General features: G+C 47.5%; 1 protein-coding gene across 1 annotated transcript in view; it reads left to right on the forward strand.

The window, feature by feature from the left end:
- Nucleotides 1-24040, forward strand: part of SELENOS (selenoprotein S) — a 129356-nt gene that overhangs the window by 21005 nt on the left and 84311 nt on the right. Inside the window, exon 3 of the mRNA XM_069625022.1 lies at nucleotides 17794-17900. Coding sequence (XP_069481123.1) covers nucleotides 17794-17900 — 107 coding nt within the window. The remainder of the gene's footprint in view (nucleotides 1-17793; nucleotides 17901-24040) is intronic.

Below are 24040 nucleotides of genomic sequence, written 5' to 3' on the forward strand. Positions count from 1 at the left end.
AACAGAAAATTAACAAATGAAGCAGGTCGGAAAATGTAACAGAATAAAATGTTTGGTAATGTAATCTGTTTAAATGTTCTACAATACTCTGCAGCAATGTATGGAGCTGTGTTTGTTGCTCAGTGGTCAAGCATCATTGAACACTGCCTTGAACCTTTTCACCCACTTTAACCTTGAAGATGTGTATTTTGAAACCTTGTTTGTGTTTGCTTGATGTCATTCATTACCCCCAGCAACTGCAGGCATTTAAGTGTGAAGCTAAGGATTTTTTTCCCATAGCATTTTTCCTGTTTTTTCTACTTTAAAAAAAAAGTTTTTATTTTTATTGCTGTCAATTTTTTACTGTGGTGGGTGCGTTCTGCACTAGTGCAAACATTTAAGAAACACTGCAGTGAAGTTAGTGTTTTCTTATTCTGATAACCCCACTATTGTAGAATCCAGAATTTAATCGAAAATCTCATGCATGGAATGAAAGACCTCTTCAAGCCAAGCTGGGAGTTTTGATGACCCTCCAGAACCACCTGCAAGTTGTCGCTTTGGAGGACAATGCAGAGTAAACTGGATAGGAGATAGGTTTCCCATGCTTTGACTCTCCTGTTGCCCGTTCTGACTCCGAACTACTTTGTCATCAGCATCATAGCTACACTGGTCAACGGTACAGGCGTCGAGAGCTTCATTCTTGCAATGCTCTCAAGTCTAGACCATCTTGCCCTTGAAACTTACCACCACCAGTTCTCTCCCTTCAACGTTGGAAGCTGACAAATTCACCAGGGAACTGCATTCCAGACTGGACACAAAAGCTGGGAGAGCAGATTTGAGTAACTCCTGTTGCCAGTCAATCCATGTGCCTCCAACGCCTAAGTAGAATTCTAAACCTTCGCCAAGACATCACTTCAAAGGAAGAGGCTGATAAATGAGCCAAGCATGTCCCCTTACAAGATCTGACACTAAACAAAAAGTCCATGTGCGACAAGGCCAGTACTACCAGAACTCCAATACTACCCATGGGGAGGACGGTGGCAGTTGAGAGGGTCCCATTTCCTGTCCTTGCATGTACCGTTGTAGTAACTCTGTCTCACATCATGCCTCCAAACCAAAATGCTTGCCATGTCTTAATGTTTTTTTTTTTTCAGAGACTGTAATTAACACCTAGAGGAGGGGGGAAGCAGGGAGGAGGGTGACAGCGAAGAGAGCACCTCCACCAATACACGCTATCGGCAGGATGAGAGTAGACCCATGGACCCAGCCGCATTGACAAACCCTCCAGCATCCTGCACTCTGCTCCCGGAGACTGCAGGGGAAACCACTGTATGTTTCCACAGCTGGCGGGTAACACCCAAGACCACCAGGGACTAAATAATGAGGTTGGTTCTGACATAACAAAACTGCAGGAACCCAGAGTAAGGGACCCTTCGCATGGGCTGGGACCATTGATTCCCTGTGCTGCCATCGCTCTCCCAGAGGGGAACCCGTCGGAGAAAAGGGATGGGGGCTTGGCACCCTATTTGATCTGAGCTAATTGTAGACCCTCCCAAGTGGAGAAGACCAGTCCAGATTGGCATGGGACTGTGACCCAGTGAATGGAGGAGTGGGAGCATAAGAAGGACCGTTGAGCAATGTCAGAGGAGGTGGAGGTGGCAAACCAAGAAACCAATGGGAGAAAGGAAAGAGCGGCAAAGTTGCGACTGGAGAAGGTGAGGTATTGGTTTGTGAGTAAAGTGGTATTGCATTGCGAGTGCAGTATGTGTGGATAAGAGGGAGATTAGGGGGTGCATGTTAAGTGAGTGAAAGAAGAGTGTCCTCGCAAGAGGTGGGTGGCCTCTGGGTGAGCAGTGTGAAGTAGGGAGGAGTAACATCAGTGGGTGGAGGCAAGGCCTAGAAGGTACGAGAGACGGGGGGACAGACGCGCAAAAGAGAGGCAGTGAATTTTGAGGAGGAGACCTAGAGAGGGCGAGGAGAGCGTGGGAGCAGTACAATGAAATCCAGCAGGGCGTCTGCAAGGGTACAATCCCATACCCCTTTAGAACACTTGTATCTGGCTAGAGTAGAGGAACCTAGGAATTCCCTTGGGGAGCTTAGATGGATTATGCCCCAGGCCTCTATGTTGATCTCTCAGTATGATTAACCATTCGAATACTGAGTGCTAAACCATCTCCATTAACTAAGCTGGAGCTAAGGGAGTCGGTTAGAGAGGAGATTCATAAAGCTGAGAGAAGGGGCGGCCATAGGCCTGGCGATATTTCAATAAGAACCCTTGAGCCGTCTGAGGCTTGGAGGTATTCTTATGCCAGCTGTGACAAATGACAGTCGCGCTGCCAAGACCTCGGAGGGTGGCCACTTTACTAAAGCCTCAGCAAACTGTCACCTCCCTGAGATCTCAGGAAAGTGCAAGCATGGATTGGGTGTGACGGATGGCATAAATGAGAACTGTCACCCTTTGAGGAAATCATATAGTAGTTGAGAATTGATTTCATGAATCTGTTAGTCTCACAAAGTAGACCTATCAACTATGTGTCAAGTACTAAAGAGCTCTTCAGTATCCTAAAAGAGCTAGAATCCCCAGCACCTCCCTCACGGGACTGCGTCAAAGATGCAGAATGGTGCACTAAAATCCAGCAAGCCCTTGCGGACAAAATTACCCTTCTACAAAATTGAATAAAAAAAAAGGCGAGCTTCCAAACGGTTCCCACTCCGCACCGGACTTAGCAAAAAATCCACAAACCTGCACTCTCTTCACTTTCTTGCAAGTAACACCAAAGGAAGTAGAAGATATCATAAAAAGCCTAAAACCCCCTCTCATTGTCAGGGGGACATCTGCCCAGCCTCCATAAAGGAAGGAACAAAAAACCTAGCCCCCTTCATCACCACCCTGATGAATGCTTCCTTCTCGTCCAACCAGGTACCGGACAACCTCAAGGAAGCCTGGGTTATGCCCCTCTTAAAAAAAATTCTAAAATAAACCCAACCTTGATCCAAATATCCCCACTGACTACAGGCCCATCACTACCGTCCCGTTCCTTCTAAAAATCTTGGACCGGGTGGCCTACTTGCAAATTCAGAAGCATTTAGAGGAAAATGAACTTCTAGGCCTTAGACAGTCGGGTTTCAGGCCCAGACACGGAACCGAGACAGCATTCCTAGACCTTAAGATCAAAATGGATGAGGCGAGGGACAAAGGCAAGCTAGCGATCCTCCTATTCCTTGACCTATCTGCTGCCTTCGATCTCGTCGACCACCAAATTCTCACCAGGCACCTCGCCACAGCTGCAGCATTCTCCACTAATGCATCTGATTAGGTTAACTCTTTTCTCCCCAATCGGACCACCAGAGTTTTCTCAGCCTCCGCAGACCCAACACCCACACTGTGTGGAGTCACTCAAGGCTTGTGTGTGTTACCTACATTATACAATATATTTACAAAGCTGCCATTCGAGCATCTGGACAACTTGGGTCTCATCTACACCAACTATGCGGATGACACTCAAGTCTTCATCCCCCCTCGCTGGCTGTTAAGACCAAGACTCTAAACTACTGAACAATATTTATCTTGAAATCCAAGCATGAGTGGCCACCAACAGCTTATGTCTCAATGACGATAAGACTGATCAATAATCGCAGGTACTCATCTTTTGACATTGACGGCGACGTGATCAATGTATCCAAAGAAATAAAAACATTGGGGGTCTACCTTGACTCAACACTGTCCCTTTTTTTTAAAAAGTTGGCAGCGTGGTGACTTCCACAGCATACACCAATAAACTGATTTACAGCTATAAATCATATTTATCTACTAGCAGCTGCCCAACGCTAGCCAGAGCACACATGCATTTTCTAAACTAGACTATTTCTTCCTAGGCTCCTCTGAACACAATTTAACAGATTCCAGGTCCTCCAGAAAAACTCACTGAGAGCAGCACTCGGGCTACACCGATCCAGCCGAATTGCCACTCTTAGACACAACGCCAATTGGCTGCCTATCCATGATAGAATCACACTATGCACCCTGGCTATTATACACACATGCCTCACAAACTCCGCCCTTAAATATCTGTCTGATAAAATCTTCAAACACCAAACCTCACACACCACCAGATCAACTCCCAGCCTTGAGGAGCCAGTTTCCCAGTCCAAGCTGCCAAACGATGGAATTCCATACCCATCTCTCTCAGACAAGAACCCTCCTTCCTCACTTTCAAAGCTAAGATAAATGATTGGCTGAGTAACGAGCAGGGTCGGATTGGCCCCTTGGCCTTTCGACCCGAAATCATCCGTGGGAAGTGGGGGCCGGTTTCTGGACGGTTTGGAAAAAGAAATAGCAAAATCAAAATTCTTTTTTTTCATTTTTTTAGAAAAAATGTGTTTTTCAAAAAGCCTTTCATCCTTTTTATGTCGATAAATGAGTACCAACGCAGGTTGGGTAATATTGTATACATATTTGTTCTATAAAAAAAGAGCTTAAGCGTAAGTGCTATACAATAACCTATCATTTGGCCTTGGACGTCTACTTGGATTCACAATAATTTGACAATATGGTTCTATGCACACAGATATTAATGATACATATGGTGATCCATTCTTGTATGAAATGTATATCACATTAGTGAAATCATAACCATATTTTTCGTAGTGTACTTAGGAACAATGCCATTTGATGCCACTTCCTGTTTTTTCAAGGGGTGAAAAGTCGTGTTTCATCGCTTCCTGGGATGTCACTTTGGGGTGGGGTCAAATGACATCACTTCCAGTGATATCATCAGAGGTCAAGGGTCGTGAGGCGAGGGGTGGGCCACTTTTCTGAGGAGACGGGTGGGCCACTTTTTTTTTGGGGTGACCGGGCCTATTTCTTGTCCCAGTCTTACCCTGGTAACAAGCACCTACATTGTTACCCATCTTATCTTGTTACATACCGCACTACCAGTCACCTCCTGCTGCACTTTCGTTTATTTGACCTCTGATTTATGTTGCTGTACAATGCCTCTTGTTTACTGACCCATCTGTAACCGAGGACCCTCTTTCTGTCTCTGTATTTGCCTGTCTATGTATACTGCCTCACCATGTATGTAACTCCTGTCTCGCAAGCGCCCAGTTACCCTAGGGTTCGGTGCGCGATATAAATAATAAACAAATAAAAAAATACACATGTGTAATTGCGACCTTTAGTACTTCTCTCCATCACAATAAGGTTCTTCTTTCAAAACAGGGGACATTGATGTAATCTTGAACGAGCAAATGAGGCTATAAAATTCAAATCGCTTTTTAAGTATGAATCTATTTGTACAGCTGTTCCTGATTCGGCACGGTTGATAGCTACTATGTTAGTATGAGTGCAATTCTGCATTTTGCCATGGAAGCCAAAAGCCATTTAACCTTTGTCAGATTCACTGAGATCTCGTTCTACGTGAGGGTAAAAGAAGGTGCCCTCTCTCTGTAGAAATGTCCATATGTATGAAATCTGCAAAGCAGCTGCATGGTAGTCGATCCATACATTTTGCTAGACATTACTGTGTGACACAGCAGATGGGCCATGCCTTCTTGTCGAAGGTGGTAACATAGTAACTCAATGTTTTCTGATAGCCTTCCCACCTAGCAATTCTATTGTTTATAGATCTTAATCAAGATCCTATGATTAAGGAAACGTTAATCATTTGTAATCTTTGTTTATAATTACCCAATTTTCTAGTTACTTTGATTTCGTTTTTTTTTTAGTTTTTTAGTTTTTTTTTTTTAAAACAATTTTTATTATTTTAGCAAACACACCAAACATTACAACCATTTAGGACGTTCATAATCAGTTTCAGGCATCTCATTATTCAGTGTTATCCACCGTCCTCCCCTCTCCTCCCTCCCCACGAACACGAGCTGTCTTATCCGTGCCATCTGCATGAGCATTTTCAGGTATCTCAATGCTTGTCAACTCTTCCGAGTCTTCCGTTTCATGATTGACCTGGTGGGGGTTTGCCATTGAGGCCACCAGTTGCCTCTAGGCTATCAACGGGCCCACTTCCTCCTCTTCCCCCCCACCCCCCCCAGTGACTGCTTCATACCATACCGCAGTTTCTGCTTTTGCCCATTTCAAGAGGTCCGCCCACCAAATCTCCACCCTAGGCCTATGGGCCGCTTTCCAGCACATTGCAATTCTGCGCTTGGCCAGGATATAGGCCAGGTCTTTCATTTTGCTGATCTGTTTTGAATTACGTGGCCTGGGAAAACTCCCAAGCATGCATGCCCAAGCAGACCTCACGTCAAGCACCACTCCCCCACTGGCCATTCTCGTTTTTACTTCTTCCCAGAATCTCTGCACCTCCTGGGCAGGCCCAGAACATGTGCAGCAGCCCTGCCTCCTCCTCCCCACACCTGGGGCATTCCTGTATAGCCGAGCCTCCAAACCTGGCTACTCTTTCGGGGGTCAGATGAGCTCTGTGGGTGACATACAGCTGAATCTGCTGGAGTCTCGCGTTCCGGGACACCTTCTTATGATACCTTTGGACTCTATCCCACTGTCATGGGTGCGCCAACCTCCTCCTCCCAGTCAAGCCTCAGTTGGAGCAGCTCCTTCCCTGCCTTCCCACTCAGGAGCTCATATAGCTGAGATATTTCGTGCCCACCCTCTGAGACATCATACATAATTTCTAGGGTGGCATCAGGTTCTTCCGCTAGTACCGTCTCAGACCACCTCTCCCTCGCCCATTTCATGAGCCTGGTGTAAGTAATGTATTGGCCCCTATGCACCCCTGTCTCCTCCTGTAGACTCTGGAATTCCAGTGCCTCCCCCTCCTGCCATATGTCTCCTAGGGTGGCTAGGCATACCAGTTCCCAGTATATGCGGACCCCTTTGAACAGTTGGGGGTCTTCCTCGCATAACACCACCAGCGGGACCTGCTGATAGAGCTGGTCTGGGTTGCCCACAGTTCTCCATGCTCTGCGCCAGACTTCCCAGCCCAGCACCAGTAGTCTCCCCATCCCCGCTATTTTAGTTTGTTGCAGCCACACCGTCTCTCTAAGGAAATAGGGGGCTGAATCACCCTGCAAGAGCCTAGCTTCTGCCGAGTCCTCTGCAGACAACCACCTAGCCACATACAACAACTGTCCCGCCAAGTAATACAATTCAAAATTCAGCAGGTTTATGCCCGCCTTATCACACGTATTCTGTAGTTTCCACAGGGCCACCCTATTCCTGGAGTTGTGCCACAGAAAGCCCCTACACAGGCCATGAAGTCTCACAAAAAAGCATCTGGGGATCAGGTATGGAACATTCACAAAAAAAATGCAAAAGTCTGGGCAAAACCACCATTTTGAGCAGCGCTTCTCTTCCCATCATAGCAAGAGGTAATCTGGACCAGAACACTGCTATTTTTAATTCCTTCAATTGCTTTCTCCGTGTTATGTTTGTGCTCAGTCTCTATCTTATGGTAAATATGTACGCCCAGATATCTGAACGTCTCGGTCTGCCAGGGTATCTGCATGATGGGCAGCTCTTCCAGTGGGATACTTTTATACCTTCCCAGGGGGAACACTCTAGACTTCCCGGGGTGCACCGATATGCCCGAGAGGGTGGCATAGCGATCCATCACCTCCAGCACATATTGCAGATTCTCTTCCGGGAAGCGCAAGTAGCGGAGCATATCATCTGCATACAGTGATTTCAGATGTGAGCCTCCCGTTTTACGAATCCCCACTTCCCTGTAGTGTTGCCTCACGCAAACTGCCAACGGCTCTAATGCCAGGATATATAACATGGGTGACCAGGGGCAACCCTGTTTTGCCCCCCTACTGAGTTGCCATTTATCTGAGATTATAGTTCCTGTTTTGACTCTCTCAATCAGGGAGCTATATAGCATCTGGGCCCATCTAATGTATCCCGGTCCCATCCTGTATCCTTTCAGGGTCGCCATCAACCATGGCCACCTGACGGAATCGAAGGCTTTCACCGCATCCAGCGACACGATGGCCAACTCGCCTGGATCTTTCTCGGCTTGCTCAATGACGTGATGCAGCCTCCTATGGTTGTCTGATATTTCTACCGGTGACATAGCCTGTCTGATGTATCGGCTTGCCTATTGCTCTCTTAAGTCTGTTGGCTGGCACTGCCGTGAGTATTTTGCTATCCTGATTGAGCATGGACAAGGGCCTATAGGACCCGCATTCCACGTCGGGCTTGCCTGGTTTCAGGAGCGGGATGATCACTGCCTCACAAAGGGGCTCCAGCAGTTCCCCCTGCTCATAGGCTTCATTGAACATGGCCAGCAGCGGCTGGAGTAGCTCCTCCTTATGTTTTATAGAACTTGCTGGGTAACCCATCCGACCCGGGCGCTTTACATGTAGGCAGGTGTTGGATCACCGCCTCCAGTTCGTCCGAGGTGATGGGGGCATCTAGGTTTGCACGTTCTAAGTCATCCAAGGTGGGCAGCCCTATGTCCTCTACTGTTTCCAGTATTTCTTGACCCATATCCTCTCCTGCGTCCTCATATAATCGTTTATAATACTTGAGGAACTCCTCATTTACTCCCTCCTGGGTATCACAGATTCGGCCTTCTGCATCCCTGACCTCTCTGATCACTGGGCGGGGGTCTCATTTTTGTATAACCAGGCCAATAGTCTGCCCGGCTTATCCCCCCCCCCCCCTGCATTTTGCCTCTCTGTATATTTCTTATAATTTAGCTTGCATAATCTGTCCCAGAGACAGGTCATCTGTAAGTCCCTTATTTTAGCGCTGTCCTCCCGGTGGTTCTCCCCCCCCCCCCCCACCCCTAACCCTCCCTCTGTATCAGGCTCTCCAACTCCCTTTCTGCAGTTCCTGTTCTATGCCCCCTTGGAGCCCTTTAGATTTTGATATAGCTACCCCACGCACCACCACCTTAAATGCCTCCCATACTGTTCCCATGAATCATACACTGCCCGTGTTGATATCAAAATATTCTTCGATGGCCTCCCTCCAGTCCTCTCGGAATCCTGCATCCTGTAGGGCCTCAGCTCTAAGCCTCCACGTCAGGATTCGCGCCCTGGGGGGTTGATGTCGCCACTCTACGACCAAAGGCGAGTGGTCGGAAAGTACCCTGGCCTTGTATTCAGCACCCACCATCTCTCCCACTATCTCGGCGGCAGCAAACACATAATCCAGCCTCGTGTGCAGGTCATGTGGTGCTGCGTAATGCGAGTATTGCCTGTCCGTTGGGTGCAGCTGTCTCCACACATCCTCCAGACTGTCAACAGTGTCCTCAGTGCCTTAGCTGCCGGCGGCCGCTTATCTGACTTGGCATCTGACCTGTCTATCCCGGGGTTCAGGGTGCAATTGAAGTCCCCTCCGCACACTATTGCGCCACCCAACAGGGGGCACATTTTACTATATAGGGACCTATAATATGCTGCCGTGTCATGGTTAGGGGCGTACAAATTAATAATGTTCACTTCCCTGTTCTCCAGGAGTCCCACCACCATTCTACCTTCCGAGTCTATCGTTGATCTGAGCAGCTAAAACGGCACATGCGGTGCCACCTATGTGATCGCCCCTCGTGCATATGCCAAGTATGTGGCTCCTATGACGTTACCCTTCCATTTTCCCCTGACCACCTCCAACTTCTCCTTGGTGAGGTGGGTCTCCTGTAGCAAAGCTATGTCAATCCGCATCCTCTTTAGGTACATCATCACTTTATTACATTTTAGATAACTATTGAGGCCCCGCACATTCCAGGTCCCCACTCTGAGATTACCTGATGACATCTTCTTGATGTTCTCCCCATCCACCCCCTCCTTTGATGTCTTCCTTGATGGCCCGTTTTCCGACTCTTATCCCTCCCAACCTCAACAACCCCCCCCGCCCCCTTTCCCCAACTCTGGCCCACTGCACACAACCCTTCCCCTACCCAACACCAACAAATGCCCAGCTCCATCACTGGATCTCAGGCCCACCCGCGTCTGGTCCTATCTCGTGAACCGAGGGCTAGGACCCCGCAGGGTGTCACCGAACTAACAGTGACCTAACTAAGTGTAATACTATGGAGTTCAGGGATTGTCTCCCAGGAGCTCCCACTCATCTGATTAGGATTGTTGCATCTAGCGGATCTTGCCAGCATGTATTTGCTGCAACACATTCCCCACAGGCTTTATTTAATACTATATTCTAGTCCCAATGTCTTATGCTATGTCACCAGAGATGACCCAGCTGCGTGCTACTTATCTTCTATGGCTCCCGACTGGATATCCGGTTCTTGAGGGTGACCCTGCATGTCCAGCCATTCCATAGCATCCTACGGCGTCTCGAAAAACAGCGTTTTGTTCTTGTAGAACACTGTTTGGCTGGATAAAGCAACATATATCGGTGGCCGGCCTCTCTCGACCTCCTTTTCACCACCCCGAAGTTCATCCTGCTGCGCTGTACGTGCAAAGTATAGTCCGGGTACGCCGTGATTTTCACCGGCCCCCTTTCGATCGTTCCTCCCTTCCAGAAGAATTCGAGTATCTTCTCCTGATCCCGGTAGTTCAGAATCTTTGCAATCAGCTGCCGCGGGGGTCTCCTGGGGGCGGTCTCCTTGTCAAGGCCTTGTGCGCTCTCTCAACTGCAAACCCCTGGGTCAGTGCTCCGCCAGTTATCTCCAGCAGAAGCATGGATTCAAAATATTCTGTTGGGTTAGGCACCTCCATTCCTTCTGGCAGACCAACAATACGAATGTTTTTGCGTCTGGCACGCCCTTCTGCCTCCTCCGCCCTGTTCTCCAGGTTGCCCACATGCTGCACAAGGGCATGGAGCTCCGATCCGTGGGCAGCGCATGCCGCCGTGTTCGGGGCCATCTCCTTTTCCAAGTTTTCCAGTGCGCTCTGCCAGCGTCCGCACATCCTGTCTCAACAAATTAACTTCCTCCTGAGCCGCTCCGATCTTAAGGTCCAGACCCACTTTCACTTCGTTCATTGCCAGGCCCAGTTTGGTCTCCCAGGCAACTTTCAAGTCTGCAATCGTTGCCAGCACTTCCTGGATCGTGCCTGGTGTCTCCGCTACTGCCGCGGTAGTGTCTTTGCTTTTTCCCCCTTCTGCACCTGGAGGCGTCTTGGCATAGGCCTCCAGCGTGGGCTGTTTGTTCCTGGGTCTGACAATTTTATTAGACATCATGCTACATCATGCTATACTGCTAGCAGCACTACCCTACGTGCAAAAGTCCATGTGGCGCCAGGTCACTCTTGACGTATTGGGGGCCGTTTGAGCGGTGTTCAGGTGTGTCTTTATTGCTCGCCCCACACCTAGAATGGGCTGTGTCCTCTCACGTACCAGTGTCGCTCCACTGTCGCCTGCCTTCTTTCCTTCAGTAGCCAGTGGTCATGTGCACCCACTGACCCAGTGCTCTCCCATACCGGCACTCTGTTGGCCTCAAGGCCATCTAGCCCACAGTCTTGCCTTGGGTGCCTTCCTCGCGCTCCTTGACTGAGGAGGCTGCCTTATACTGTATCTGGGGACCAGAAAGTGCTCAGGAGTTAGCCTCCTTTACTGTCCTCCTCCTATAGCCTGTAGTGAGGTCCCACCAGACTTGGACCTCGTTCGCACTCCTCGGTGCGTTCTTGCGCTCGGTTTGGGCTGCTTGTGCCCCAGCTTGGGTGCAGCCCCACTCCACCCGCAAGCCAGGGTGCGCTATCTATGCCCCTTACCGGCTCCTCTGTTCACAGCCGTCAGCACTTGTGGAGCGGGCGTACCCCCGCACTTCTTAGCCTCCCCCAGGGCCTCATATGTGCCCTCTCAGGTTCCATACACGCTGCCCATGGAGGCAGCCAAACACCCCCCTCGGGGCGCATCTGACTCCTCTTGGTGCCCCAGTGCTCGGGGAGGCAGTTCCCAGCCACTCCTTCACTCCGCTTCTGGGCCTCGGGCCCACTCCGGCAAGTCTGGGCCCCCGTAGGCCCCACACCGTTCACTCGGATCACCCCCGCCAGCCCGTGTGCTGCGGGGGGTCCGTTACACTTCCCGGCCCCTCCTTGGGCGCGTCCGTATCTTCGGGCACACGCAGTGCTGTCGAGAGGGTCCGCCAGGCACCCCTCCCGGGATGCGTCCGTATGTTGATGGTGTCCTGATGCTCAGGCAGCAGTTCCCGGACCTCGCTCCAGCGAGTCAGGGCCCCGCCGGGGGTTGTCCCAGTCCTGTTCCGGCCCGTGGCCGCGCTTCTCCACTCCCTCAGCCCCCTTGAGCCGGACACCACGCGCACCAGGCTCCGCCGGGTGGCGTATGTCCGCAGTCTGGTGCTCGGCGAGCACCATTACAGTAATGTAGACCTGCGAGCGTGGCGCCGTCTGGCGCAGGTCTCCGTGGTCCACTGCTGCGTCCGGGAGCCGAGTACGCCGGGGCTCCTGCCGCCTCTCCTCACGTCCTGGCTCCGGGGGGCTGCCTCGCACCCCAGCTGGCTCCTCGCTGCTGGGTCTTCACACCGCCCACGGGCCAAACGCCCCGCTCGCAAAGGGTTCGCGGCAGACTCAGCGACACCGCACCAGCCAGCGCTCACTCCGGGGCGCCTTGGTCATTTTTACGACCCTTTGTCCAGTGGGGGTCATCTTTTCGTTCTCCAGGTCGCGGTTGCCCAGCTGCGCCTCGGCGGCCGAGATTCCCTCAGTTGTGGGCGGATCCGCTTCAAGGATCGTTCATCATGCACTCCGGACCTTCCCCCGTCCAGGGAAGTGTTGCAGTCAAGCCTTTTCTCCGTGCATATCCATATTCTCCCAGGATCTATGTCGGATCATCGGGAGCTCCTCGAGCACGTCCTCTAATGGAGCCATCAAGCCACGCCCAGTTACTTTGATTTAGGTTCAATTTTAATTGAAAGTTACACTTAATGTGCTTTTTTTTGGTGAATTTATTAAAAGAATTGACCTAGACTATAGCCTAATAGGCATTTTTAGTTGCTGTAAAAAGTGAATGTACTGACAGATCGTGCGCAACAGGCGGGAATGTTCGATGTTAATGAATTTAATTATTATTTATGGCGAAGATGAAATAGCCCCTTTCCCTTTCTTTGTAGGCATGCCCCTTTCCTGAAAAGTTTGTGAACAAAGACACTCTGTTTGCATTCCAGTAGAACGTATTGTGTTCTCGCCCGTGTCATGGAACACCACTTTGCCAGCCATCTCGTCTCAGACTATGCCCACTTCAGAACACCTTTTGCCTTCAGAAAGTTTGCCACGACTGGGGCTCAGTTCAGCACAATGATAGCTCTAGGGTTTCAAGCTACAGTGATTTTTTATGGAGGCCTGGACACCTTTTTATTGGGCTAGAGTAAATAACATCCGGATACTCCAAGTTTGTATAACTTTCGGCCACAAAGAACCAACCTTCACATAGTGCGCACAGTTGGCTGACCTTACAAAACACGTTTGTGCAACCGGAAGTTCCTATGTATTTTTCACATTTTGCATTTGTCAAATTAAGTTCTGATGCGCTAGAAAGAATCATTTTATTTCCTGAAACTCCAGAGTGCAGAAATCCAGTGCTTCAGGCAACTAAACGGATCATGCACAGTCATAGGAAAACCTCAAATAAAGTGTTCCTCTTTTTAGCTGGATAAAAGCTTTATGATCACAGCAGTCTGCCTGCATTTGAATCTGTTAGATATTTTGTTTGTAAACGGCCCCTGATGCTGGCTCATATCCAGTACAGTGTGTATCCTGTACAGCTATAATCGAATGGGTTGATGGTTACTCGCAAAGTCCGTCACTGGGAGTTAGTTAGGGCCTTCTTTTAGCCAATGGGAGCCTAGTTAGCTTGATGACGTCAGATACCAGGGGCTGCATTTGACTCCCCCCACTGATGCACTCTGTGTTTTGGTAATGTGCATAAATAAGAATTTTGACACCGCTAAAAGGCATTTAGAGCATAATGGGGCATACATAATGAACAAAGTTATAGCTTGCATCTCATCGGTTGGTCGGATTTGTGCCACGCTTTCTACTAGTTTCTTACTCTCCTGATTTTGCTCTTGCTTACTAATAGTTCATTCGGTTTTCCACTTCACAATAATTATGCTATTTTATATCTTTCACGTCTTGTTTTCAAATGTTTAAAAAGGTGTCCAAATACGAGTTTTTTCCTCAGAGAATATGTTAAGTAACAACATTGATGGGAGTAAAACCATATGGAAGTCTGCACACGTGTCAAAGGAATAACTTTAAAATTGCCAGCCTTCTTTCTATTGGGTTTGTTGGGGATGCTGCTTCCCTCGAGTATGCAAGTAATTTTCAATCTGAGTGCCAGTTACCAGAATAGCTTGAGCTGCTATTAACTAGCAAACATTGTTGTCTGCACCTTACTGAACGCAGTCCTTTCTTGAAGCTGTGGTTTGGGAATGCCAGTGGTCTACCTCTTTGTCTCCCACATACACAGCTAGCAGAATACATGCATTGGAACGTTGGACACGAGTGCTCTGCTTCACAGTAGGTTAGCACTGCCAGGCATGGTTACTGTAATGCCCTTTCGCGTGGTTTCCAGGTTTGTTTTGTTTTTCTTTTGTGATATTACTTTCTGTAAGTGCCCAGAACAAGCCACAAGGTAAACATATTGGGAGGATTCTGAAGAGGGTGTCCCTGGAATGGCCCTCATGTCACCTATGCAAATGTCAACCCGCAGAATGAGGAACCAAATGTAACTCTCTATTCGGCCAGCCACCAGGTGCACCAGTGTATCCTACATATGCAAAGAGATGACCTTTCAAACCATATCCAATTGATGGCTTCGAAGAGACAGGTGTCCCATCAATGGACCAAGTTGACTGACGGCAACGTCCAACCGGGATCGCGTCAATAGTGACAACACGACATAGCAGCTTTAGTCATGAAGCAAATCTGCATTCCTGCATGAAGCTACGCAGACAACACAAGCATACATGAAGAACATGCTTCCACCTTCTGTAGATAAGGGACGGACATTTACATACTGCAAAAACTTTTCTTTGTATCTTGTACTTTAGCCAAATATGCGTTGTCCGAGCTTGCAGCGCTTTATTGCAACTAATCGTAAGGAGTTACGGGAACATGTAAGGAACCTATAGGGCTCTATCGCAACTAACCTCTAAGAAGGTATCGGAACACATAGGGAAACCATAGAATTACTGTAGTGAATACACATGAGACCACAGGCCTCAAATACACGGAGGGAGAGATGCAGGCTCTGCAGCATGAAGCACCATGACTTTGTTTGCAGCCAAGGACAAGGTCAGGTGGAACATTACTGATACCCCAGGCGTTGAGCCACTTGCGAGAATTCTGAAAAAAATCCTCATAATTGCAGACAAAAAGGCGTTGTTTAGCAGGCTTCACACGTGACCCAGCAGAGACGAACCATGGCTATTTACTTGTGGTGAGAAGAGAAACAGTTCTGTGAGAAACCTGAAGGTGTCTCGCCTACTAGTGTCCTGGGATCTGTCCTCCAGGTGGCCAGGACATGGCCATCGCTTTTGGATCCAGTTCCTGATGGTGGACCAGTACGGGAGGATAACCTGGATGAGGAATCTTTGGGAAGTGAAAGCGGGACACCGGATGGCAAGACTCAGTATCCCCTTACCTGTAGTACCTTTTTACCCCATCCTACTAGCTAGGATATTTGGGGAACTCCACCCCAGCCCCTTTTTATAACATGAACAGCTCACTGTAAGAGAAAACTGACTAACACCGGAGCCTTATACATGAAATGTCCCAATTCAATGGTCGGGCAGGCCCAGGCAATTACAGATCATTCCATACACCTGACTTCCATCACACTCCCCCCCCCCCCCCCCCATCCCCCCACGGATAAGAGGCCGAGCACAAAAGCACGGTTCCATGTGTTAAAATTGCGGCAAAAATGGCAGTTTACACAAAAAATTGCGGCAAAAAGGCTGTGGTTTTGCCGCCGCAATCCATGTAAGGGATGCGGGGGACACCCCCGGACACATCGCAACCCCCGCTCCCCTTAAATGGTATAATGGGTACACCTTTACCGGGTCAAACCACTGCATTTTTGTCGCGATTTTTTTTGTTTGTTGCAAAGGTGACATTTTTGCCGCAATTTTATTACTGCATACCAAAAGCACACTCTGAGCAAGGCAAAGCACAATAGGAAGCAGCAGTTCCAAGATGGCAGTTTAATACAAGGAGAAAGACGGCAAGACCGAAGAAGGTTACAAGGAAGGAAGTGCCCGTGACCTTTTCAGAGAAAGACCATTACTTTCATGAGCCTTCGAGCATAAGAAACGTAAGACCCAGAATCAAAGCTGAAGAAACCTGCATTGTGTGTCGGAGGTACCTGGTGCTCTCCCGCGTTGATGGCCAAGGCGGGGAGGATCGTCTGTGGGCGTGGTACTGTCCTTGGCACAGCCGGTGAGTTGGGGAGACTGATACCAGACTGGCCTGTGTTGAAGCCAAGGTTGCAAGTGGCAAAATTGTATAGAGAAAACTGAAAACAGTGTGTGAAGCATATGTGACAAGCGACACAGATCTAATTAAACAGCAGTTGAGTGACTAAACCTTTGAAGCCAAGACGGATACCGTAAACAGAGTTGTCCGGCGCCACGTGGGTGCTTATTTGAAGGTCTCTGTTAGGTATCCAACTGAAAGGTGCCAATGGTAAAAAGGGATTGTGAAATCGAAGGCCCTCTGCGTGAGGAGACTTTGATAGGCAAAGCTACTTGGGCACAGAAGACCCCCATGCTAATGATTGAACTGTATCCTTGTGCTGAAGAAGCCAGAGATTTTTCTACGATTGAGTGAACCACCTTATCCCATGCTGAAAACGTGGGGAAGGGAGGCCAACAGCCTGAACATCCTGACATATCATTTTAGTGAACACTTTTTATTTTTTCATAAACAATAACCCCACAGTATTTGTATATAGAGATGAGGATTGGCAGCAGTAGTTTATTTTAGTATAGGCCCTTTTATTTTGACAAGACACCACTAGGACTGCATTATTATATTTTGATGGTCGTAGCTGGCTCCCATCTGTAGATTTAAGGTTAGATAGGAGTTTTCACACCCTTGTTGAAGTTCATTAAACACCCTTGAACTGTGGTCACTTGTGTCTTGTCTGTTTTACTGTTGATACCATGCCTTCCTTACAGTTCCCAGCAAAACAGAGAAAATGGATACATGCGTTGTCCACCAAATCTTGCAACCTGAAGGCACTCTCTCTCAGGCTAGGTGATCAGACCAGGGGCAACAATGGGAGCACATAGGCCTTCCCATTACTTTGAAAAGGTACACCAAGCCTTGTGAACGGAACAGGGTCCCAGGCCTGAGAGGACCCGCTTTAGCCAATCCAGATGCTCTGATCATGGGGTGGTGTAGAATGTTGCAAAGGCCAAAGGTCTTTGTGCGACCCTGCAACAATGTAATAGATAGTTTTTGGTGAAGTTTCAGGTGAAGCCACCTGACATGCTAGACCAATGAAGATTCAAATGTATACTGTCTCCATAGGTAATAGACTCGAGCTACCTGATTGGGATACCTCTTAGGTTTTTGGGATGAAGTTAATTTTTGTGATGTCACTGGGGTATAAAACCGGGTGACGCGAGCTTCGGAGCAGCAATTGCTGGAGATTTGTGATTTACTGTATGATCCCTGTCTTGCGGAATAAAGACAGTAAACTTTGTCCCATGACTGAGTCTTCTGTTATGGCCGGGGGAGCTTTTGATGGGCTTTAGATACTATGCTGACTTTTGATATCAGTTATGCAAACCCCCATCCCCCGTCCTCTGGCATAATATAATTCAATTGAAAGGGTCATGCTGAGAGGGTGCTTCTTAATGCTGTTGTATTGTTTCCAAATTCGTAAACTCTTTTCATACATTTCTGCAGATCCATCAGTGGTTGTGCAACAGCATGAGGCAGTAGCGGCTGCACGTTTGCGGATGCAGGAGGAGCTGAATGCTAAGGCAGAAATATTCAAAGCACGCCAGAAAGAGGTGAGCCTATTCTGATCTGCGATTGAGAATTGTTTCAGTTAAAACACTTCAGATTAGTCTCCACGCTTGTGCCCTTATCGTCGTCCATATGTGAGGGGGTGGGTTATTTTTATGACTTGAATTTGTCTGAAATGATGGTTGAACTCCTGGTTTAGTCCTACGAGTGTTTAGCCAATGCCAGATTTTTCACAACCTTTACATTCCCCTTCAGTATTCTACGATTCTTGAATATTTAGAACCAACTGTAAGTCTGCATGTTTTTTTTTCAAACTGAAAGCCCTTCTAAAGGACTTGAAGTATCATTGACCTGATGCACGTAAATGTTGCTTGCCATGCATGCATTAATTCCCTAAGTCTTATAGTGTTGTTGACCGTCTTTCTTTGTTATTTTGGGGAGACTTGTATGATAAACAGACTGGTCTGGTTTGCCTTGTGCAGACACACATGGGTACCTAGTTGGGGTTGTGCTGGTGTGTTGCCTAGATTTGCATTTTCTTCCGGCAGGGAGCAGGTTTGTTGTTTTACATTTTGAACAAGAAGCAGTGTCCTGTCCACTGATCAAACGCATACTTGTGCAATAGGCCCCGAGTGGGTGGGGGGGCTTTACCACTTCAGGTAATGCCGGGGTCTGAAGTGGTAACGCAAGTCCTCCGACCTCCACAGACCGACCCCCCCCCCCCCCCCAATGACCCCCCTGGCTCGGGACTTATTGCTTTTAGTACCCCAGCTTGTAAGGCCGTGGTACTAAGAGCATTTTCTTCTGTTCCAAAAGGCTCCAGCATTTCGGAACAGTCAAAAGAATGGCCAACGGGGAAGAGTAAACTAAGTCAGTTTTCCCTTTCCATGGTGGCCATTGAAAATTCATGGAAAAAAGGTAAACAAACAAAATGGCCATTATGGAAAGGGAGATGGGACTACAAGTAGTAAAAATAGGGAAAATGTAAACAAAGAAAATGGCTGCCATGGAAAGTAGAGAAGGAGAGTAGTCCCTTCTTCCTTTCTATAACGGCCTATCTCGGATCGGGAGCAAATGCGCTGGGGACAGAAGTGTTCCCAGCGCGTCCTCTCCGGGAATGGACCAAAAAGAATGTAAGTGGGGTTGGGAGGGCAGGGAGGGGATTCTTTGGGTTGGGGCAGGGCGCAGGGGAGGGAACAACACTTTGATCCCCGGTGAGGGAAAATGGCAGCCTCAAGCCATGTGGTGGCTCGGAGCCCGAGTCGCTATATTGGCCTAGTGGCTGCTGCCCATACCCCCCACCCCCCTCCCGCCGGGGACAGTAAAGAAGGAACATTATGGGGAGAGGGATTCCCAGTTGGGTAACGCCCCGGCGAGGGCCTTTGAGATTGCATGTTACAGTATCATTGTGTTGCTTATGAAATATAAATGCCTCTTTCACTACACCAGCCTCTCTGCTCTGAATCCAGTAATGATGCACCACCATTTGGTTCATACATATAAAAGAGGTAGGGATAGTCCCTTAAAGTATAATGTGGATTGGGACATATGAAAATTGTTATACCAATGGTATCCACTATGCTATTATAGAGAAGAATCAAGTATAATTTAAATCAAATTTAATTATGGTGTATCCTAACAGCGGATATCGCATTTATTTTGCGCCACTCTAAATACTGAAAACATTCCTTCTTTTTTCGAAAAAAGATTTTTTAATGGGATCTTTTGTTTTTTATTTTTTAGCAACCATCAATGGTACATAAATTGGTGAAGCAGATTCCAGAATATTTTTCTTTCTAAGAATTGCTTAAACTCGGAATCACATGAAAGAAAATATGACAAATTTAAACACAAGTGCAGAAAAGATCTTGAAAACAAAAAGGTTAAGCAAAGTTCAATGAAGTCAAAAAAGTCATCAGGACATATACATTCAAAGTAGATTTGCAAACCGAAAAAACACAGAAAAACATTATTGAATAGAGCACCAAATCTTTTGAAGTAAATAAATGCAACAAAAAAAGGTAAGTAAGGAATAAACGAAGGGGAGGAATCCTGCGACCTAAATTAGTATTCCAGGTTCCGCAGTTCCAAAAATGCAGGTCTGCCGACGTGTACGTGTTTGGAAGATAACCTAGAACCTAAATGTGTAGAGCTCAAACAATAGTTCAAAAAATAGGCTCTTCCTATTTATTGTGAAAACAAACATCCATGTCACGTTTCGGATTATCCCCCTACCGGGCAGGTTGATTAAATTGCAGCCTTCCTCAGGGCGGGAACAGGGAGAGGGATTAAACTTGACCCTGTGTGAAGGCAGACAGATAAAATATTTAAGGCGTGTTTTCAGTAATTTTGGCGTTTGCATAAGTCATTCATTTTTTATATTGCAGAACAACTAAAGAAAACCTTGTGGGGGAACCCTTGTGGGAACATAATCCTTACCAAAGTCGTAGGTAGGGACTAAAACGAGCCCATGTAGGTTGGGGTTGGAGCCCTCCACTGATGAGAAGAGCGCAGCACGTACCCCCGGGCAGCCAGGAATCGGCCTCGGTAATAGGACCGGTACTGGAAGAGTGAAGTATAGCCGTCAGATCCCAGGCTATGTCAAAAAAGGTGTGCACATTTTACACATGCACAGTGTAGTACCCAATATGAAAAAGCTTGTACCTTATCGGAAGGGTACTTGTTGATCAACAAACTTGTTGATCAACAAATTCACAGGGCCCTCGGATTGGATAAAGTCAGGGTGTCGTGTGTCTGCCGGCTATGCTTTTGTGGTAGTACTTGTGCTTGTAGAGGCACTCGTACGACGTATGCCTCACTGGAAAGAAATGCCGTGAGTGGTTCAACTGTTTTGCCTAAACAACGGATGAGACGGAGAAAGGCGAGGGGCGGAGAGGTAAGGGTAGAGGGAAGGAGAAGGGGGGGAGGGAGGGGAAGGGAGACAAAAAATTGAAAAATAAAGACTAACATTAAATCATCATGAAATGCCGGTGGAGGTGTACATTGCTGAATGCGCACCGTCATGTAATAGATAAATGTATACCTGGCTCGCGTTGAGAGAAGGGCAGGCAAACTGGTGCAGGGCAGCCTCACACGGAAACTATCCTTGCTTGCTTTTCGTGCGGTGCAGCAGCTGAAGAGCACCGAAGAGCTGAGTCACTGTTTTAGACTGAGGCACCGCCGTCACTCCTGCGGGTGTGCACAAGTATGATTGGATGGGCAGTGGTTCCTGATGGGTCTGTGTACTCGCGCACGGGTTGGCCCACAGCCCTGTCAGTTGCCGCAACTGGGAGGTGTATCTCATCATTGCAGAAACTGATAGGGCAGCCAGAGTCAGATAAAGTTATGTAGTGTGCATGCAGGATTACGAACGCAAGAAGGTGAGTCTGCATTCGTCGACCCGATGCAGAAGGGAAGGGGGTGGGGCCACGGGCGGAGGTGGGGGGGGGCAAAGGGGGTGGCGGGGAGGGGGAGAAACAAAAAGAGGGGGGAGGGTTGTGTTTTTTTTTTGTTTTTTTTTTTGGGGAGGGGCGGGGGGGGGGTTTGAGAGGGGGTGGAGAAGAGGGTTTTGAATAAGGGTTTAAAAATGCCACACCGGCCATGAAGCGGCAACGTGTGCAGGGCATATGCATAAGGCATGCATAAATTGTTGTTGGGATGAATAAGTGGTCATTGGGTAGTGGTCCGCATTGTTGAGCGGAGTATGTTGAAACAGAAAAAGAGGAAACAAAAGTTTGTAGGACCACTTGTCGGACTCCTGGGAGTGGGATATATGAAAATTAAATAAAGGATGTCATTCGTATACGCTCTCAATGCTAAAAATGTTATGGATGTGATTGTATGAAATGGCAAGCATGACATCATAAACTAGGGCATCGGATAGTTTGAATCTCCGTTTGGTGGCTGTCCTTGATTGTGTGATCATTCTAGACACCGCTGTAACGCCACCTAAAGTGCCTTGGTTTGCTTTCAGTGGCCATTTCAATATATAAAGCCCTACAACAGTTTAATATTTACTATTGAGGTAAATCGTTCAGTTCTTTAAGGCTACCTTCAACAATTTTTTAAGTTAAATCACAAAAAAGTGTAACTGTACCCAATTCCTTATACACCAACCTCCTATTACTTACAGAGCCAAATTATCAATTGCACAAAGCCCTTTGGCCAGTGTGGCAAAATTAATACTGCTCTGCAGGAGTACAAGGATGAGCAGCTGCTAACCCGCCTACTCTGCCCCCGACCCCACTACAGATCTCGATCATAAAGGTGAAACGGGCACAGCCTGAAATGTATACCACCTGTGCCTTTTTTGGTCACGTTGGCCAAAGGCAGGCAAAATACTTCAGCATGTGTGCGAGTGGATCACAGTAGCTACACAAACCGCTTTAGTACAGTGGATCCCAAATAAAAGAATGTTCAATTCAGGTTGCAAGTAAATTGGAACTGTAAAACAATTGGTGCAAGCAAACTTATTAAACATATTAATCTAATCCCTGTAAAGTGAAACTCCGAGAATGCAGGGCTTCGATGTGAAAGGGCACTCTGGGTCGGCCAGCAGGAATATTTAGGCAAGGGACTTGATGGCAGTGTCATTTTGTTGAAGCTTATATCTTCGGAAGGCATAGAAGGGTTCCACCCAGTTTGACCAAATTAGGAACTCCTACTTTTTTCCTCAATCATGTTCGACAGCGTTTATCGCTCCCTTATTTAAGAGGGGCCCGGTTGCAGATCTGCAAATCTACCGGCTGATAGCCATTCTCGACGCCGACAATGAGGTCTTTCCGGCCTTCCTATTGGAACATCTCGAGAGTTGGCAAAGCGGTCTGGGTGTAGGATTCAAAAGTGGCAGACCTGCTTTAGAAAGGTTTTTGGGTATGCCTCTCAATGGGTTCCTGCTAAAGTCATTCTGACCCTGACTTGGTTTGGTAAATACAAATCGGTTTATGTGGCCACCATAGATTTGTTGGCCGCCTTTTGATGCGTTCGACCAAGCGTTACTGTGGGCAAAACTTGGAGCATGGGGTATCCCAGAAGGACTGCTATGTTTATTAATAGGCCTGCATGAGGGGTGAAAAGTGCAAATAAGACTGGAACAAAAGGGGTCTTTACCCCATAAGGTGTCAACTTAGAGATGTTGGATAAGGATGCGTTTTGGCCCCCTGTTTAAGATCTACTTGTCCGATATTGGTGACAGTCTGGACTCATCTGCGTTTGCATGTGTTGAGGCCAGTATGGTTGTCTTACGGAGGTGCTTTTAATTTATTTGATTGTACACCAATAGGCTTGCAACATCTGCTTATGGCATTCACAAAATACCTACAAGCGCACTCCCTTGCATGTCAGTGTCCTTCTTGGCCAGGCACCCGCTACAACAGAGTTCCCTCCTCTTTATTGATCTGAAGATGAAATTAGATGCAAATAGGAGGGCGCCTTTATTTCTGAGTTTCCATGCATTATTCCGCCCTGCTTGAGAGTGCTGGGTTATCCAGGGTTGACCTAATTGAGAATCCTGGGAGGGTGAGGCAGATTCTCTATTTAAATGTTTGGTCCTCGACCATGAACGCAATGCATGGCACTGATTCCTCGAAACATCTGGCCTTTGAGTAAAAGCGACCAGGGTCTTGGCTCCATACTTGGCAATTTATCCCAACAAGAGTGTAAAGAATGAGCTTTTCAAAGTTTAAGTGGAACCTGGTTTTAAGGAAGTAAGTCCAGGTAAGGTATGGGTATGATCTTCTATAACCAGCCTAGGCAAATTGCAGATTATGTAATGATAGTGGCCCATAGGAGACACTGAAACATTCATTCATCTTTTGCCCGGCACTTCAAGGGAAGCGATTGATTCACTTGAAAAGATTTGCTAATTCATTTCTTGCTGGTGAGGATGAGCTGGTCTGGGGTCTGTGCCTAGCAGTAAGGACTACTTGTTCTGTACTAGTAGTAATGGGCTTTTTTAAAATCATTACAGCTAGAGTAACAGAATTGGACGAGGTAGTCCAAAACATCTGACTCACCTAATAACGCTTTATACTTTCCATCGCGTGGGTAGAAGGCCAGTAGGGGTTGGCACACGTGAAATTAAATAGTTAATTAATTAATCTTTTACTCGTAATTTGCTTGTAGCGTAGGGAAATTGATTCGTCAAATGAAATGGGTAATATAACCTTTTGTAATTTTATTGCTG

The sequence above is a fragment of the Ambystoma mexicanum genome, chromosome 11, assembly GCF_040938575.1.
Source record: "Ambystoma mexicanum isolate Mex_15411 chromosome 11, UKY_AmexF1_1, whole genome shotgun sequence".
NCBI classification, from domain to species: Eukaryota; Metazoa; Chordata; class Amphibia; order Caudata; family Ambystomatidae; genus Ambystoma; species Ambystoma mexicanum.